At 42.7% G+C, this 17,823-nt stretch overlaps 1 protein-coding gene across 1 annotated transcript in view; it reads left to right on the top strand.

The window, feature by feature from the left end:
- LOC106577544 (serine/threonine-protein phosphatase PP1-beta catalytic subunit) overlaps positions 1–17,823 on the top strand; it is a 32,162-nt gene that overhangs the window by 11,699 nt on the left and 2,640 nt on the right. Inside the window, exons 2-6 of the mRNA XM_014155659.3 lie at positions 14,519–14,650; positions 14,971–15,201; positions 15,462–15,566; positions 16,003–16,074; positions 16,622–16,773. Of these exons, the coding sequence (XP_014011134.1) occupies positions 14,519–14,650; positions 14,971–15,201; positions 15,462–15,566; positions 16,003–16,074; positions 16,622–16,773 (692 nt within the window). The remainder of the gene's footprint in view (positions 1–14,518; positions 14,651–14,970; positions 15,202–15,461; positions 15,567–16,002; positions 16,075–16,621; positions 16,774–17,823) is intronic.

A 17,823-nucleotide genomic window follows, 5' to 3' on the forward strand; every position in this document is an offset into this window, starting at 1 on the left:
ATTTGAATGAAATCAAATACAATTTGGGAACTCAGTCGGGGTCTCAACTTACTGTTGCGAGTTATAATAGTAGAATACACAAGGTGAAATTTCGAAATTTGGTAGTGCATCAGGAGTTTTCCTCTTGTTATGTCACTCACTGACAGTCACTCAATTAGCCCATGTCAGTAAAACATTTTTTTTTAGATAGCTGGCTAGACTAACTAGACTAATTTAGGAATCTTAACTTGTAGTAATCATGGCCGAATTACCAACCAGGCCCAGGGGCCCTGACCTACAGGGAGCCCCCATTGATTTTCTTAGTCACTCTCACTTAGATATCATATTACTGTAACTTGGCAAAAAGTCATGGCAAAATGTGTAGAATTGCAGGAAATGAGTTGTAAAACTGCAACAACAAAAAGTCATGTAAAAGCAAATGTATTTATTTACCTTTTTATTTATAAAATACTTGTTCTGCTAACAGATCCCTCTGTACGTATTAAACTGTAGCTTTTAATGCCAGTGCTGAGTTAATGTGAGTTAATGTGTAGCGGCTAACTGTATAGCTAATAGGCTATGACCGCTATGTGTTTGCATATCGACTGAGATTAATGAAGCTACAGCAGCCAATGTGATAATGGCTGGGGTCATTTTAGCTTATTTTTGCTGTTCTCCAGACCACACTAAAACCCAGACCCTGGCTACAGCCCCGAGTGGCTAGCTAGTGCACTTAGCATCAGTTGGTCGTGGCTGAAGACTTTTGAAGTGCTCTAGAACATACTAACTGCATCTGTTGCAAACTTTTTTACATGTATTTCTGTCCTCATTTGTCCTGAGAGATTACTTCCTACTTCCTCTCCTCCGAAACAGCACCCCATATATGGTAATGCTGGGAGAAGCACGGTCTGACTCTGTGAATCAGTTTCTCTCTCCTTCTATGCCAACATTAACGGAAACTTCTTAACCCACCTGACTCCGTTCCTAAATAAAACACAGGCAAGGAAGTGAAAAAGATGACGGCTAAGTAGGCTACAAGATGCCCTACAACTAACCACAAGACCATCTTTGTGTTGTCTAGAATACAACCACATACGTACACAAACTGAAATTACAATCCCCCCCACACAAATGTTTATTAAGTCTTCCATGTTCCAAATGTTGTTGAATTGCATAAACCACCCCTTTTTTAAGATAAATCCCTAATGTTATATTTTACCCAACTAGACAGCCTTTCATTACTTTGCTAAACGTGAAAATGTTGACCGTTGTCCAAACACTAAAAACACAAGCCAACAATAGCAGGGGAAAAGTAATGAAAAAATGTTTCTTTAACTCCAATGCCTTCAGCCCTGTCTCTGAATAACAGCGCTCTCAAATGAACACAGCTCGCCTTTGTCGCTCTCTGCTCTAAGCCCCTTAGATATGTACTCTGCTTTAGTTTCCCTCTCCACACCTTCCTTTCAGGCTCATCATCTACCAGGGATCGCTTTGTGGCACAACTCTCTCTCTCTGGTTGGGCATGTTACATCAAGGTGTAGTGTAGGAACGTGACTGACTCCTCTTCGGCCCAGACAAGACAAGCTAGCCCTCAGGAGGTGTTCTGCTGTGTTGTGTGTCTGTGCTTTGAGGAAACTTGTAGGAAACGTTATGCTGAAGTACTGAAATTCCCACAGGAGATTGTTGTTTCTATATTGCAACTATCCTGCATCATTCCCAGAAAGTTGTGGGAAGATTGTATACAATATAAGCATAGGGCAACCACGTTCTTACCAAGCTCTAAGAAACACGATTCTCAGAACGTTATGCGCTAGCTGGGGTGTGTGTGTGTGTGTGTGTGTGTGTGTGTGTGTGTGTGTGTGTGTGTGTGTGTGTGTGTGTGTGTGTGTGTGTGTGTGTGTGTGTGTGTGTGTGTGTGTGTGTGTGTGTGTATATAGGTCATGTGGAATGTTGTTTCTCAGGGCAGGGGCAGGGCCAGGCTGTCTTGTGAAGTCACACACAGTTCACAGACAGATACAAGAAAGAAGGGAGGGGGTGGAAGGACCACCCAGCTAGCACATTTGGTTTCTTGGAAGTTGTGGGAATGTACGTTTTTGGTTTCCCGTTGGTTCTGAGAACAAAGCTATCAGTTTCCTGACCGGTAAAACAGAATGTTCTGAGAACGGTAGTGAGAATTTTGAGTTTTCCTTGGAGGTTTTATTAACGTTCTTAGAACAGAAATTCTAGGTTATTTGGAGGTTTTTGAATAACTTAACTTTAACAATGTTTCAATAAGACTTTTAATAACACTACTAGCTTAGTTTGGATTAACTGTTTGGAACTTCAAACACAGGACACATGGAAATTCATTTGCTTAGACATTAATGCAAACACGTATTTTTATTGTGGCACGGCGTTGGTGAGATTTGAATATATGATCTTTTGTTCTTTATCCATGAATTAGTCCACTGCACCACCAAGATGGAGCTAGCACGCCATGTTTGTTTTTTTACTCATACAAAGCTGTTCATTTAAGTCTATTCAAACTGACCACATTTCAAATGAAACAAGCACTCGTTAAGATCAGGTGTGGCCAATTAGTGGGTGCAGCCAACACAGCTGAACACACTTAACAAGATAGAGGATAGAGAGAGAGTTGTTGACGCTGAGAATTAAATGTTTTTAAATAACATTCTTAGAACGTTCTTTGAGCGTTATTAATGTTTTAATGTTTTCTTGTGTTTTTTATGGAACGTTTTCTTAATGTTCTGAGTACATGACTTTAAATAGAACCATGAGGAAGCCTGTAAGAAATGTTATGAAATACTGAAATCCCCACAGAAGAACGTTGTTTGTTAACGTTCTCTGAATGTCAAACCAGTTGGAAAACGTTCCAAAAATGTTATTAAATGTAACCATATTTTAACTTTTAGGAAACGTTCGGTTAAAACCTCTTACATCTAGATGTTCCGCTAGCGGAACACCACTCCAATATCCAATGATAGGGCGTGGCGCGAAATACAAACTCCTCGAAAATCCGAAAACTTCCATTTTTCAAACATATGACTATTTTACACCATTTTAAAGACAAGACTCTCCTTTATCTAACCACACTGTCCGATTTCAAAAAGGCTTTACAACGAAAGCAAAACATTAGATTATGTCAGCAGAGTACCCAGCCAGAAATAATCAGACACCCATTTTTCAAGCTAGCATATAATGTCACAAAAACCAAAACCACAGCTAAATGCAGCACTAACCTTTGATGATCTTCATCAGATGACACTCCTAGGACATTATGTTATACAATACATGCATGTTTTGTTCAATCAAGTACATATTTATATCAAAAACCAGCTTTTTACATTAGCATGTGACGTTCAGAACTAGCATTCCCACCGAACACTTCCGGTGAATTTACTAAATTACTCACGATAAACGTTCACAAAAAACATAACAATTATTTTAAGAATTATAGATACAGAACTCCTTTATGCAATCGCGGTGTCCGATTTTAAAATAGCTTTTCGGTGAAAGCACATTTTGCAATATTCTGAGTAGATAGCTCGCCATCACGGGCTAGCTAATTTGACACCCACCAAGTTTGGTACTCACCAAACTCAGATTTACTATAAGAAAAATTGGATTACCTTTGCTGTTCTTCGTCAGAATGCACTCCCAGGACTTCTACTTCAACAACAAAACGTTGGTTTGGTTCCAAATAATCCATAGTTATATCCAATTAGCGGCGTTTTGATCGTGCGTTCAAGACACTATCCGAAGGGTAACGCGCGGAACGCGTATCGTGACAAAAAAATTGAAAATATTCCATTACCGTACTTCGAAGCATGTCAAACGCTGTTTAAAATCAATTTTTATGCGATTTTTCTCGTAAAAAAGCGATAATATTCCGACCGGGAGACATCCTTTCCGTTCAAAGACTCAAAATCTAAAATGGACTCTTCACGTGCACGCGCGCACCCGTCTCATTGTTCTCAGATCGACCACTTACCAAATGCGCTACTGTTTTTCAGCCAGTAACTGCAGAGTCATCATTCAATGTTCTGGCGCCTTCTGAGAGCCTATGGGAGCCTTAGAAAGTGTCACGTTACAGCAGAGATCCTTTGTTTTGGATAGAGATGACAAAGAAGGCCAAGAAATGGTCAGACAGGGTACTTCCTGTACAGAATCTTCTCAGGTTTTGGCCTGCCATTTGAGTTCTGTTATACTCACAGACACCATTCAAACAGTTTTAGAAACTTTGGAGTGTTTTCTATCCAAAGCTACTAATTATATGCATATTCTAGTTTCTGGGCAGGAGTAATAACCAGATTAAATCGGGTACGTTTTTTATCCGGCCGTGAAAATACTGCCCCCTATCCAAGTTCCTTAAATGTGCTGAGAATGTTCCAAAGCCAAGCAACGATCCTGCACCATCCCCAGAAAGATGTGGGAAGGTTGTATGCAAAATAACCTAAGGACAACCATGCTCTCACCAAGCTCTAAGAAACATATGGTTCTCAGAACGTTATGCGCTAGCTGGGCAGGATTCCACAGCTTTTAGAAGAACCATAAGATAAATAGATGAGAGAGGGAGAAAGGGGGAAAGAAGAGGAGAGGATAGAAGGAGAGGGTCTTGATGGGAGAGCTGCATAGCAGTGATCTGATCTGGCAGAGGGAAGATTGCAGGGCACTGGAAAGGACATTTTGTACTGGCGTACGAAAGGTCAGGTTCTGTACCCCTATTCTCCTCTTACCCCCGTACAGTCTGTACATGTGTGCGCGCCACACACACACACACACACAAACACACACTGTCAGAACATGGCCAAATTAGGAGTAATGAATTGGATGTTGGCGCGAGAGATTCCCTTTTCAAACAAAACTAAAGAAAAACCTAACTTGTGTAACCCGTACCAACCTCTCATACAAAGCAATAGAAATCCACAACACACTTCAATGTCTTTTCAACTCAAGCACATTTGTCAAAATTACAGTTTATTCTATAGGGCTCTTGCTCATTTTGACTCGGCGCAACCTAACAAGTGGTGACGCCTGTTCATAAACATCCAGGGCCTAGGGTGTGCTGTTCTAGTCTGCTCGCCACGTCAGTCAGTGGCCATGACATGACACATTAGTATTCACACCATGGGGTAGGTGGAGTGGTGGAGGCTCTGTGTCTGCCAATCAGCTATGCCTTCAGCTAGCAACCAACGCTCATCAACGCCTTGCCTCGCAGATGACCTCCCTGGTGTGTTGCCATGGTGACTGCCTGTGGTACCGCCCCTCGCCGTGGAAACGCTGCAGTGCAGAGAAAAGGGGCAGGATTAGTGGGTTGATACCTCCCGTGAATCCACCAGTGGTTGCATCTGAAGTCAAGGTCACAAGACTGTGGGTGTCAGGCAGCGGTGTACGTGTCAGTGTACACGTCTTTTTCTGTGTGTTTGTGTGTGTGTGTACACCTTTTCTCTGCACTGCAGCGTTTCGACGGCGAGGGGCAGTGTGTGTGTGTGGCATTTCCATCTAAAAGGACTAGAGGTCGACCGATTATGATTTTTCACCGCCGATACCGATTATTGGAGGACCAAAAAAAGCCGCTACCGATTAATCGGCCGGTTTTTATATATATATATTTATAATAATGACAATTACAACAATACTGAATAAACACTTATTTTAACTTAATATAATACATCAATAAAATCAATTTAGTCTCAAATAAACAATGAAACATGTTCAATTTGGTTTAAATAATGCAAAAACAAAGTGTTGGAGAAGAAAGTAAAAGTGCAATATGTGCCATGTAAAAAAGTTCCTTGCTCAGAACATATGAAAGCTGGTGCTTCCTCCTTCAATATTCCCAGGTAAGAAGTTTTAGGTTGTAGTTATTATAGGACTATCTCTCTCTATACCATTTGTATTTCATTTATCTTTGACTATTGGATGTTCTAATAGGTATTTTAGTATTGCCAGCCTAATCTCGGGAGTTGATAGGCTTAAAGTCATAAACAGCGCAATGCTTGAAGCACAGCGAAGAGCTCCTGGCAAATGCAGGAAAGTGCTGTTTGAATGAATGCTTACGAGCCTGCTGCTGCCTACCACCGCTCAGTCAGACTGCTCTATCAAATCATAGACTTGCGAACTGGACCCTCCCAGCGCTCTGGAGACACAGTGCGCAACGCCGGCGCAGGATAACCTGGACCGAGGAGGCGCACTGGAGACCAGACGCGCTGAGCTGGCACCATCCGCCCTGGCTCGATGCCTGCACTCGCATGGCACTTGCGGGGGGCTGGTATGTAGCGCACCGGGCTTTGAACGTGCACTGGGGACACCGTGCGCTCCACAGCATAACACGGTGTCTTACCAGTACCACGCTGCTTCCGGTAAGCACGGGGAGTTGGCTTAGGTCTACCACCTGACTCCGCCAATCTCCCCGTGTGCCCCCCCCCAAAAAAATTGTGGGGCTGCCTCCCGTGTCCGTTGCGCTCCCTCTCCTCATACCAGCGCCTCTCAGCTCTCGCCGCCTCGATCTCCCACTGTGGGCGGCGATAATCCCCAGCTTGAGTCCATGGTCCTTTCCCATCCAGGATTTCCTCCCAAGTCCATGACTCCAGATAGCCTTTCTCCTGGTGCCTCTCCTTGTGCTGCTCCTTCCTCTGCTGCTTGGTCCGTTGTCGGTGGGTAATTCTGTCTCACGACGGTCTAAACCCAGCTCACGTTCCCTTATCATTACGTTTAGGGGGGATTCTGACTTAGAGGCGTTCAGTCATAATCCCACAGATGGTAGCTTCGCACCATTGGCTCCTCAGCCAAGCACATACACCAAATGTCTGAACCTGCGGTTCCTCTCGTACTGAGCAGGATTACTATTGCAACAACACATCATCAGTAGGGTAAAACTAACCTGTCTCCACTATATGGGACTCTCAATCAAAGGCAGATAGACAACACCTGCCTTCAACTGAGAGTCCCAACCCCAATTAACCAAACAAACATACACTCACTAAACTCCACATAGAAATACCTAACCTAGAACCTACCCCAACACTCACAACCCCACTATACCATAACCAAACATAACTGCCACGTCCTGACCAAATATAATACAAAAAAACCTAAGTATATGGTCAGGACGTGACATTACTCTGTCACGTTCCTCGTATTCTCCCTCATCGGAAGATATGTCGAAATCACTCGATGACCAATACGCAGCAGGTTGACTGTTCCACATCATATTTATTTTAGATGGGAACGACAAAACAAAATAAACACTCAGAGGAGAAAGGTGACAGTTTCACAGGTGAAACGAAACACAGTGCAAAATTACAATTACCCACAAAAATCAAACAAACACACCCCACTATATGGGACTCTCAATCAAAGGCAGATAGACAACACCTGCCTTCAACTGAGAGTCCCAACCCCAATTAACCAAACAAACATACACTCACTAAACTCCACATAGAAATACCTAACCTAGAACCTACCCCAACACTCACAACCCCACTATACCATAACCAAACATAACTGCCACGTCCTGACCAAATATAATACAAAAAAACCTAAGTATATGGTCAGGACGTGACAATTATAATATAGTAACACACAGAAATACGAGCCTCAGGTCATTAATATGGTCAAATCCGGAAACTATCATTTCGAAACCAAAACGTTTATTCTTTCATAATTATGTACAATTCTGGCAAATTAATTGCGGTCTTTGTTAGGAAGAAATGGTCTTCACACAGTTCGCAACGAGCCAGGCGGCCCAAACTGCTGCATATACCCTGACTCTGCTTGCACAGAACGCAAGAGAAGTGACACAATTTCCCTAGTTAAAAGAAATTCATGTTAGCAGGCAATATTAACTAAATATGCAGGTGTAAAAAGATATACTTGTGTATTGATTTTAAGAAAGGCATTGATGTTTATGGTTAGGTACATTGGTGCAACGACAGTGTTTTTTTTCGCGAATGTGCTTGTTAAATCACCCGTTTGGCGAAGTAGGCTATGATTCAATGATAAATGAACAGGCACCGCATCGATTATATGCAACGCAGGACAAGCTAGATGAACTAGTAATACCATCATCCATGTGTAGTTAACTAGTGATTAAGTTAAGATTGATTGTTTTTTATAAGATAAATTTAATGCTAGCTAGAAACTTAACTTGGCTCCTTGCTGCACTCGCGTAACAGGTAGTCAGCCTGCCACGCAGGCTCCTTGTGGAGTGCAATGTAATGGGCCATAATCAGTGTCCAAAAATGCAGATTACTGATTTTTATGAAAACTTGAAATCGGCCCTAATTAATCGGCCATTCCGATTAAGGTGGACGGTGTTGTCCAGTTTAGTCAAGTTTATTCATTATTAAGTGATTAAAACTCAGTTATGTTACCAAATCAGTAACGAAATTACTGCAATTGAACTGGCAACAATGGGAAATGATAATAGTCACAAACTACAGTTGGGTCACCTGCTACTCTTCTCCCTTCCACTGGTATACTGTTATGTTCAGCTCATAACTGTTTTTTTTGCCTTCTTTCTGTTGTCAACGCAAGACTGCGAAAACAGTCTGGACAACCCCTCCTTCTCACTTTCTCTCTCTCTCTCTCCTATTTCTCTCCAGTTAATGCCACCTCTGACACCTGCCATGAAACCTACCACCCACACTCTTAGAAAAAATGCTTCCAAAAGGATTTCTCGGATGTCCCCATTGGACAGGGGCGTCAAACTCATTCCATGGAGGGCCTTGTGTCTGCTGGTTTTTAGTTTTTCAGACCTGGACAACCAGGTGAGGGGAGTTCCTTACTAATCAGTGACCTTAATTCATCAATCAAGTCCAAGGGAGGAGGGAAAACCCGCCGACACTCGACCCTCCGTGGAATGAGTTTCACACGTGCCGTAGGTGAACCCTTTGTGGTTCCAGCTAGAACCATTTTGGGTTCCAGGTAGAACCCCTTTTGGGTTCCATGTAGAACCCTCTGTGGAAGGTAGCACCATTCTAAGAATGTACCCTCTTTCCATTTACTGTGACAAGCATCCTCACCCATTGAGCACTGACCCACAACGGACGTCCATGGACTCTGAAAAGTAGTCAAAATTCGGTCAGTCTGCCCTGGCCGGGCCAAATCTGAGCCAGTCATAGACATCTGTTTCTGTCGTTTTGTCCTTTAGTAAGGCAGTTAACCCCCCTCAACAACAACTCCCGGATGACCAATGTGGCAGTCCCCCGCACCTCTCTGATTCAGAGGGGTTGGGTATAAACGTGGAAGTCAAGTTTTGGTTGGACCTTGTGTGCAATTGACTGTACAAATCAATATAATCCTTTTGTGGCAGACATTTTTAAAGTGAGAAATCTGAGTCAACGTGTAATTCCGTCATCGTAGAATTGCCCTGTGGCTTCGGCTGCGAATGTGCATGTCTGTCATGTAGACCTTTCCATTACATGTAAGGCGATCCACTCCGGTCCAGTGTTGCAGTGCGGTGGTGGCCCGGCTGTGGAGTCTGCGTTGATTCTCTCCTCTCATATGTTGGGACTCCCAGTCGCTTTCTCTGCTAACACCTCACCACTGGTCTGAGGTGGAGGAGGTGTGTGGAGGGTCTGAGGACAACACACACAGAGACATACACACACCTCGCTGACCCCATCCTCCTCGGGTTTCATCCTCACTGGAGTTTGTGTGTGTGTGTGTGTGTGTGTGTGTGTGTGTGTGTGTGTGTGTGTGTGTGTGTGTGTGTGTGTGTGCTGGAAGTCAGACGGTGTTGTTTATATTTCTGAATGTGATTATATTTTCTGATAGAGACCCCCGTCTAAATCAACAACTAGAAAGGCAGACTGTTCAATAGGGAGGCTAGGTCCACTTTTGGTCTACCTCCTGGCCTCATTGTATATGACTCTCTTTGGGATACTAGAAATATGATATGTGTTTAGATAACGTTCTCCTGTGGGTTTGGAGGAGAAGAGGGAATGTTTATACAGCTTGATTTAAGGTCTCAATACAGAAATAGCCGGGTCACACAAAGTACCAGTCGACAGGGGGGTCAATCCATTTGAATTCAAAATCTCTTTTTGACAGCATTCCTTTTGATTTAAACAAAACTTTTCATATGTTTGCCCGTGGAAAAAGTGGTCAGAAAATTACTTTTGGATCTGAATGCCAAAACATAAAAGGTGCTCAAAGTTGACCCATTTTGCAAACCGCAACATACTCAGACATTCGCGTCTTTATCACTGGAAAAGATAAACGATTGAGTTTGATATAATTTAAAAGCTTACAAACAGGGTTGTCAAACTATTTTATAAATTATGCCTTTCTTAAACTTTTAACTTATATTATCTAAACGCGTAAACTCTGTTTTTTTTTTTTAGTTTAGACCCTACTTTACATCATCTGAGGTTTTTGTGTTGTGCCTGCTATCGGTTGAGACACAAAATGCTCTTGAATACAACAGGGTGGGTGTCAATTCAATCATAGAAATATAAATCATAGAATGGTCATATCCCATCAGACCACTGCAATTTAGCTGGTACACCATTTACATTTTAATTTAATTGTAACTTCTAATTACTACCACAAAGATGGCCACCGGTACTCCCACCCTCAAATGTCAACTTAAATGGTCATGTCCATTCTATTATCTATATTTCTATGATTTCAATAGGTTTCCTATGGAGGATTGACAGTATAATTTAAAACAACAGATATTCTCTGATGTGTGGACCTCCAACCATTGAAAGTTGAAATTTTATTCCCATTTTAGTACATTTATCAGCCAAAACATGACACCCACCCTGTATTCAAGAGCATTTTTTGTCTCAACCGTTGGCGGGCACAACACAAAAACCTCAGTTGATGTAAAATAGGGTCTAAGCTACACGTTTTTAGATAATTAGCATTTTAAGGTTAAAAAAAATTACATGATTTTATTTTTAATTGAATAAATTATAAAATAGTTTGACAACCCTGTTTGTAAGCTTTTAAACGATATCAATCTCAACCGTTTATTGCTTTCTGTGCAGTTCTACAAAGGGCAAATATGTTTGGAAGGTTTCATTCAAGTCAAATAGATTTACCCCAGTGCTATGGGTGGGGTGCTAGGCAGTGGCTCAGTCACTTCTAGGAATCTCTGGTTCTCTGGCTCATGCCGGAACTGTAGTCTGTCATTAAATTGGCATCAATGAAACTGCTAAATGGTATACATGCTTAGGGATATGGTAACTAATCCATTGTGCATGACTTTGGGAATCTGCCATCTACATCTGCAATGTGCTATTTTTTAACAGACTGAATATTTTGTGCTTTCTTTCCTCCCAAATGCGCATGCTATGAAAACCCTTTCTCTTAGTTATAACTGAAGAAACCTAGTTTGCTAAAATCTATGATGAATTGTGCCCATTGTTCACAATTGACTTTTTCATTTGGAATACTTTAGGGACACCCGTGTCTACATATAGCTACCTAAATGAATGTGACCCAATTACAGTGCATTCAGAAAGTATTCAGACCCCTTGACTTTTTCTAAAAGTGTTTGTTACAGCCTTATTCTAAAATAGATTAAATAAAATCAAAATCACAATCAAATCTACACACAATACATAATGACAAAGCAAAAACAGGTTTTTAGAAATTTTTGCACATTTATTAAATCGGGAATACCTTATTTACATACAGTACCAGTCAAAAGTTGGGACACCTACTCATTCAAGGGTTTGAGTTTGCAAAGCTGTCATCAAGGCAAAGAGTGGCTACTTCGAAGAATCTCAAATATAAAATATATTTCTATTTGTTTAATGCTTTTTTTGGTTACTATGTGATTCCATGTGTTATTTCAATTTTGATGTCTTCACTATTATTCTACAATGTAGAAAATAGTAAAAATAAAGAAAAACCCTTGAATGAGTAGGTGTGTCCAAACTTTTGACTGCTACTGTAAGTATTCAGACCTTTTGTAAATGAGTCTTGAAAATTAGCTCAGGTGCATCCTTTTTCCATTGATCATCCTTGAGATGTTTCTACAACCTGATTGGAGTCCACCTGTGGTAAATTCAATTGATTGGACATGATTTGGAAAGGCACAAACCTGTCTATATAAGGTCCCACAGTTGACAGCGTAAGGTCAGAGCAAAAACCAAGCCATGAGGTCGAAGGAATTGTCTGTAGTGCTCCGAGACAGGATTGTGTCGAGGCACAGATCTGAGGAAGGGTACCAAAAAATGTCTGCTGCATTGAAAGTCCCCAAGAACACAGTGGCCTCCATTATTCTTAAATGGAAAAAGTTTGGAACCACCAAGACTCTTCCTAGAACTGGCTGCCTGGCCAAACTGAGCAATCGGGGGAGAAGGGCCTTGGTCAGGGAGGTGACATAGAGCCCGATGGTCACTCTTACAGAGCTCCAGAGTTCCTCTGTGGAGATTGTTGTCCTTCTGGAAGTTTCTCCCATCTTTGCAGCACTCCAACAATCAGGCCTTCTATGGTAGAGTAACTAGATGGAAGCCACTCCTCAGTAAAAGTCACATGACAACACGCTTGGAGTTTGCCAAAAGGCACCTAAAGACTCTCCGACCATGAGAAACAAGATTCTCTGGTCTGATGAAACCGAGATTGAACTCTTTGGCCTGAATGCCTAGTGTCACCTCTGAAGGAAGCCTGGCACCATCCCTATGATGAAGCATGGTGGTGGCAGCATCATGCTGTGGAGATGTTTTCCAGCATTAGGGACTGGGAGACTAGTCAGGATCGAGGGAAAGATGAACAGAGCAAAGTACAGAGAGATCCTTGATGAAAACCTGTTCCAGATCGCTCAAGACCTCAGAATGGGGCGAAGGTTCACCTTCCAACAGGACAATGACCCTAAGCACACATCCAAGACAAAGCAGGAGTGGCTTTGAGAAAAGTCTTTGAATGTCCTTGTGGCACAGCCAGAGCCCGGACTTGAACCCGATCGAACATCTCTGGAGAGGCCTCCAGAGTGGTGCAGTGGTCTTAGGCACTGCATCGCAGTGCTAGCTATACCACAAGAGATCCTGGTTCAAGTCCAGGCTCTGTCGCAGCTGGCCTTGACCGGGAGAACCATGGGGCGGCGTACAATTGGCCCAGCTTTGTCCGGGTCAGGGGAGGGTTTGGCCGGCCGGGATGTCCTTGTCCCATCGTGCTCTAGCAACTCCTGTGGCGGGCCAGGTGCATGCACACTGACACGGTCGCCAGGTGTACGGTATTTCCTCCGACACATTGGTGCGGCTGGATCCTCGTGTTTCAGAGGATGCATGGCTCTCGACCTTCACCTCTCCCGAGTCCGAACGGGAGTTGCAGAGATGGGACAAGACTGTAACTACCAATTGGATACCTTGAAATTGGGGAGAAAAAGGGAAGAAAGAAACCTGAAAATAGCTGTGCAGCAACACTCCCCATCCAACCTGACAGAGCTTGAGAGGATCTGCAGAGAAAAATGGGAGAAACTCCCCAAATACAGGTGTGCCAAGCTTGTAGCGTCATGCCAAAGAAGACTCGATGCTGTAATCGCTGCCAAAGGTGCTTCAACAAAGTACTGAGTAAAGTGTCTGAATACTTATGTAAATGTGATATTTCTGGTTTAAATTTTTTATCAATTTGCTAACATCTCTAAAAACCAGTTTTTGCTTTGTCATTATGGGGTATTGTGTGTCGATTGATGAGGGGAGGAAACTGTAACGTAACAAAATGTGGAAAAAGTCATGGGGTCTGAATATTTTCCAAATGTACTTAATGTCATGTAAAATAATAACAACAACAACCACAGCCAGTACTGTTTTACTGTTACAATAGGAGTAGGTCTACCTGTAGCTGCCATAGTGTGAGAAAAGGCACTTACTGTACACAGTCCCAGCCCTGCCCCAGTTATTCTGAATGGCTGGCGTTGTGAGGGCAAATAGACTGTCAGTCTATTTGGACCACTGTGTTGACACAACCCAGGCCCTCATATTTACCCTCTTTGGCTGTTTCATGAAAACCTCACCCTCGGGACATTGGGCCGGACTGACTTGCCATGTGTTCCTGTTGTGGTTATAAACACAGATTTTAAAAACGTGAAAAAGAAAGTAGGGGTGCGTGCTCGGGGGTAGTAGGCGGTACCTGCTTAGTAGAGTGTTGGTCCTGCGCTCTTAACCTGAACTGGATTAGTCCCACACTCTCCACTCCTCCCCCCTTCAGTCATCACTTCAGGCAGGCCTCGGTAGTACTGCACTATCACGCTGACTACTGAGAAGCCGAAAAGAACGACACGTATAGAATGTAGGTCTGTTGCACTTGGCAGAAAGATGAAGTGTCACTGCAGATGAGATGCAGTTCTTAAAGGGACATCACACTTTCAAATCAAAGTCTGTCAGACGTTTTCAGACCTCTGAAGTATTCTAATGTCAAGATGAAACCACAACTGATGCCGTGGGCTGTGGTATAATCTTGACCCCACTCTACATTTTGAGGTCTGAAAACATCTGACAGTTGAATTTTGAGTGAAATGTGTCTTTAAGTTCCAGTACCCTTTGCCATCAAATCTAACTGTCTCTGTCGGTCTCTGTGTCAGTGCGGGGATGTCGCCCTGGGAAGATCGTGCAGATGTCAGAGGCTGAGGTGAGGGGCCTCTGCATCAAGTCCAGAGAGATCTTCCTCAGCCAGCCCATCCTCCTGGAACTGGAGGCTCCCCTCAAAATCTGTGGTAGGTGGTGATGACGACGACAGTGATGATGAATCCCCACTACATCTCCCCTCCACTTTCTAACCTCATCACATCGAGTGTGATTATTATAGCGCCATACAATTACATTAGTATAGGATCTCTGTCTAGCGCATTGAGTAAAAGCCTCTCCGGGGGATTATGAAGATCTGTTGGTCTGCGCAGAATCTGCGTATCTCGAACACACATCGTTTCCCCTCATGTCCAGTTCCGCACCTGTCATTCATGAATTGCCCTGACTGTGGATAGCTAGGCTAGGGTAGTTTACGTTCCTCCTTTCTCTCCCCTCCTCCCTCTCTCAGGTGACATCCACGGCCAGTACACGGACCTGCTGCGGCTCTTTGAGTACGGGGGCTTCCCACCCGAGGCCAACTACCTGTTCCTGGGGGACTACGTGGACCGAGGGAAGCAGTCCCTGGAAACCATCTGTCTACTGCTGGCCTACAAGATCAAATACCCAGAGAACTTCTTCCTGCTCAGGGGCAACCACGAGTGTGCCTCCATCAACCGTATCTACGGCTTCTACGACGAGTGTGAGTAGCACGCCTGCTTGCACGCACGCTCTGCACACACATAAACTTCAATACATTGCCTAGTGCAATTGTTTGCGTTTCATACAAGTAACTGAGCCAAATACCCCACCGCGGCACACACACTAACGAATGCTTATTTGGAAAAACAAAATGCAGCCATTCAACACAGGGCGGCCTCTGTTACAAGAGTCAAGTTGCTGGAATTACAAGATCCCAGATGATGTTATAAAGTGTGTTTTTTTGTCTCACTGTTTCTCCAGGTAAGCGCAGATTCAACATAAAACTGTGGAAGACATTTACTGACTGCTTCAACTGCCTTCCCATCGCTGCCATCGTGGATGAGAAGATCTTCTGTTGCCATGGAGGTACGGCACGGCTGGAGGAGCTGTCACTCAAACTCCCTGTCGATGACTTGGCTGTTAAACGATCATCGTCTTGCTCAGCAAAACGTGAAATGTGAAAGTTGATGTAGCAAACCTTTTCTCCTAACTGTCAGTCAAACGAACACCCTATAGAACAAATAAGTCACATCATTATTTTGTGCGTTACAATAATTATTACATACTACGCATGTATTCAACGTGTGTACAATGGAATAACAATGCAAGCAGGCATTGGACATGAGTCATGACTATGACTAGGTGCAAAAAAATAGTTAAAGGCTCTGTGTAGAGCAGTATCCTACAACGTGCTGGTTCTGGCAGGAAAAGTGACCTTGAAAGTGTGTGGATTTTAAATGGATGTGTTTTCGATTACTGTGACTGAGTGCTATTGTCTCTGTGCTCCTCTGTCTCCTACCAGGCCTCTCTCCAGACCTGCAGTCTATGGAGCAGATCCGTCGCATCATGAGACCCACAGACGTCCCTGACACGGGTAGGTCCACACACACACACACACACACACACACCTCTCCAACGTTACAAAAACAAGTGCTATTTCCTTTAGCGGACAGTAGTGGTCAGTATTTCCTAAGCAAAATGTGATTGAATTGCCCACAGTAAAGTGTGATCCCAGATTATTGTACTGTACAATGTAGCTAATTCTTTAAAGATTTTCAGATTCTCTAAATCAATTGACTTTTGACATGACCATATATGGGATATTTAAAAATTATTTAAAAGACTGTTCATGTGTCCAGGATCAACCTATTGTTATGTCACTACAGTAGACCTATGTATAGTTATATCTAAATAAGGTTCTGATACTCACTGTATAAGTCACAGAAAACCTGACTGTCTGGTTCATTTTAAAGAGAAGTACATTTTGACCAAGTCCAGTATCGGCTCATCAGACCTTTCTAGAACACATCTCCTTATATGGGAGCGATGTGAACCACCGAAGCCATTGTTCATGTCTCAGATCCTGCTGTGTGTGTGTGTGTGTGTGTGTGTGTGTGTGTGTGTGTGTGTGTGTGTTCCAGGGTTGCTGTGTGACCTGCTGTGGTCGGACCCAGACAAAGACGTTCAGGGTTGGGGGGAGAACGACCGTGGGGTCTCGTTCACATTTGGGGCTGATGTGGTCAGCAAGTTCCTCAACCGTCACGATCTGGACCTCATCTGCAGAGCCCACCAGGTACAACTGAACTGACCTGTCATTCTGATAGGAAATAAAGGCACTACCCACTGGGCACAAACTGGTTGAGTCAACATTGTTTCAACATAATTAGTCAACGCATTGTGACGTGGAATCTATGTGGAACATACATTTTATTGGAAAAAAAAGACATCAACATAAACTGTTGTTTTGACGGTAACATTTCAACCACACGATTGTGTCATCATGGTAACCAAATTTCAACATAGACAAACCTTGTATGAAATATGTTGAATTTGTACCTATAAAACAATGTCAGATCTTCAATGTTATATCCACTATCAGAAAAAAAAAAAAAAACAATAGGCTGGGTCAGCACCTCCTACTAAAGAATTGATATATCTACAGTCTCCCATCCAGGGTTTTAACCAAGCCCAGCCCTGATTATCTATGATATTTGACACTGACTATTACCAATGTGCTATCGTGAGAATGATCGTTGGGAGATCGCCACTTTAAAACTAAATAGATTCACTGTTGCTATACGTCATTTCAAAGGGTATATTTAACAGAGCAAATGAAATGTGACCATACTTTATCGCTTTTATCATCAATGACGCTATTTAGGCCTATATAGCATCTGCAAAGTCATCAACAGCTATTGTTTCAATTAAACCAAGGATGCAACTAAAAATAGACAATACAATAGGCCTAGGGCTTCAAGCTCTGGTTGATTAAAAATGTAATGATATTTAGTGCCAACGCTACCAAATATCAACATTTGAAGGCGATGTATCTTCTGCTTAGATACTTCCACCGGTGCCACTGAATTAGTCTGGTGTTAATTCCAATCGGTTTTCAAATGAATCGTTGTTATGTTGGATTCACATCTCCATCTCAACCAAAAAAATGTAAGTTAAAGAATGGGAGTTTCTCAGATGGAACTATCACAGCAGTAGATACATCTCCTTTAAATGTTGATATTGGGTTATATTGTCAACCAAACACAATTCAATATTACATTGTAATACAGTAAATAGACTAAAAGTTAAGGCTCTTTTACGAACGTTTGTAACGTTCAACCTTAAA

The sequence above is a fragment of the Salmo salar genome, chromosome 18, assembly GCF_965601325.2.
Source record: "Salmo salar chromosome 18, fSalSal1, whole genome shotgun sequence".
In the NCBI taxonomy this organism is placed as follows: Eukaryota; Metazoa; Chordata; class Actinopteri; order Salmoniformes; family Salmonidae; genus Salmo; species Salmo salar.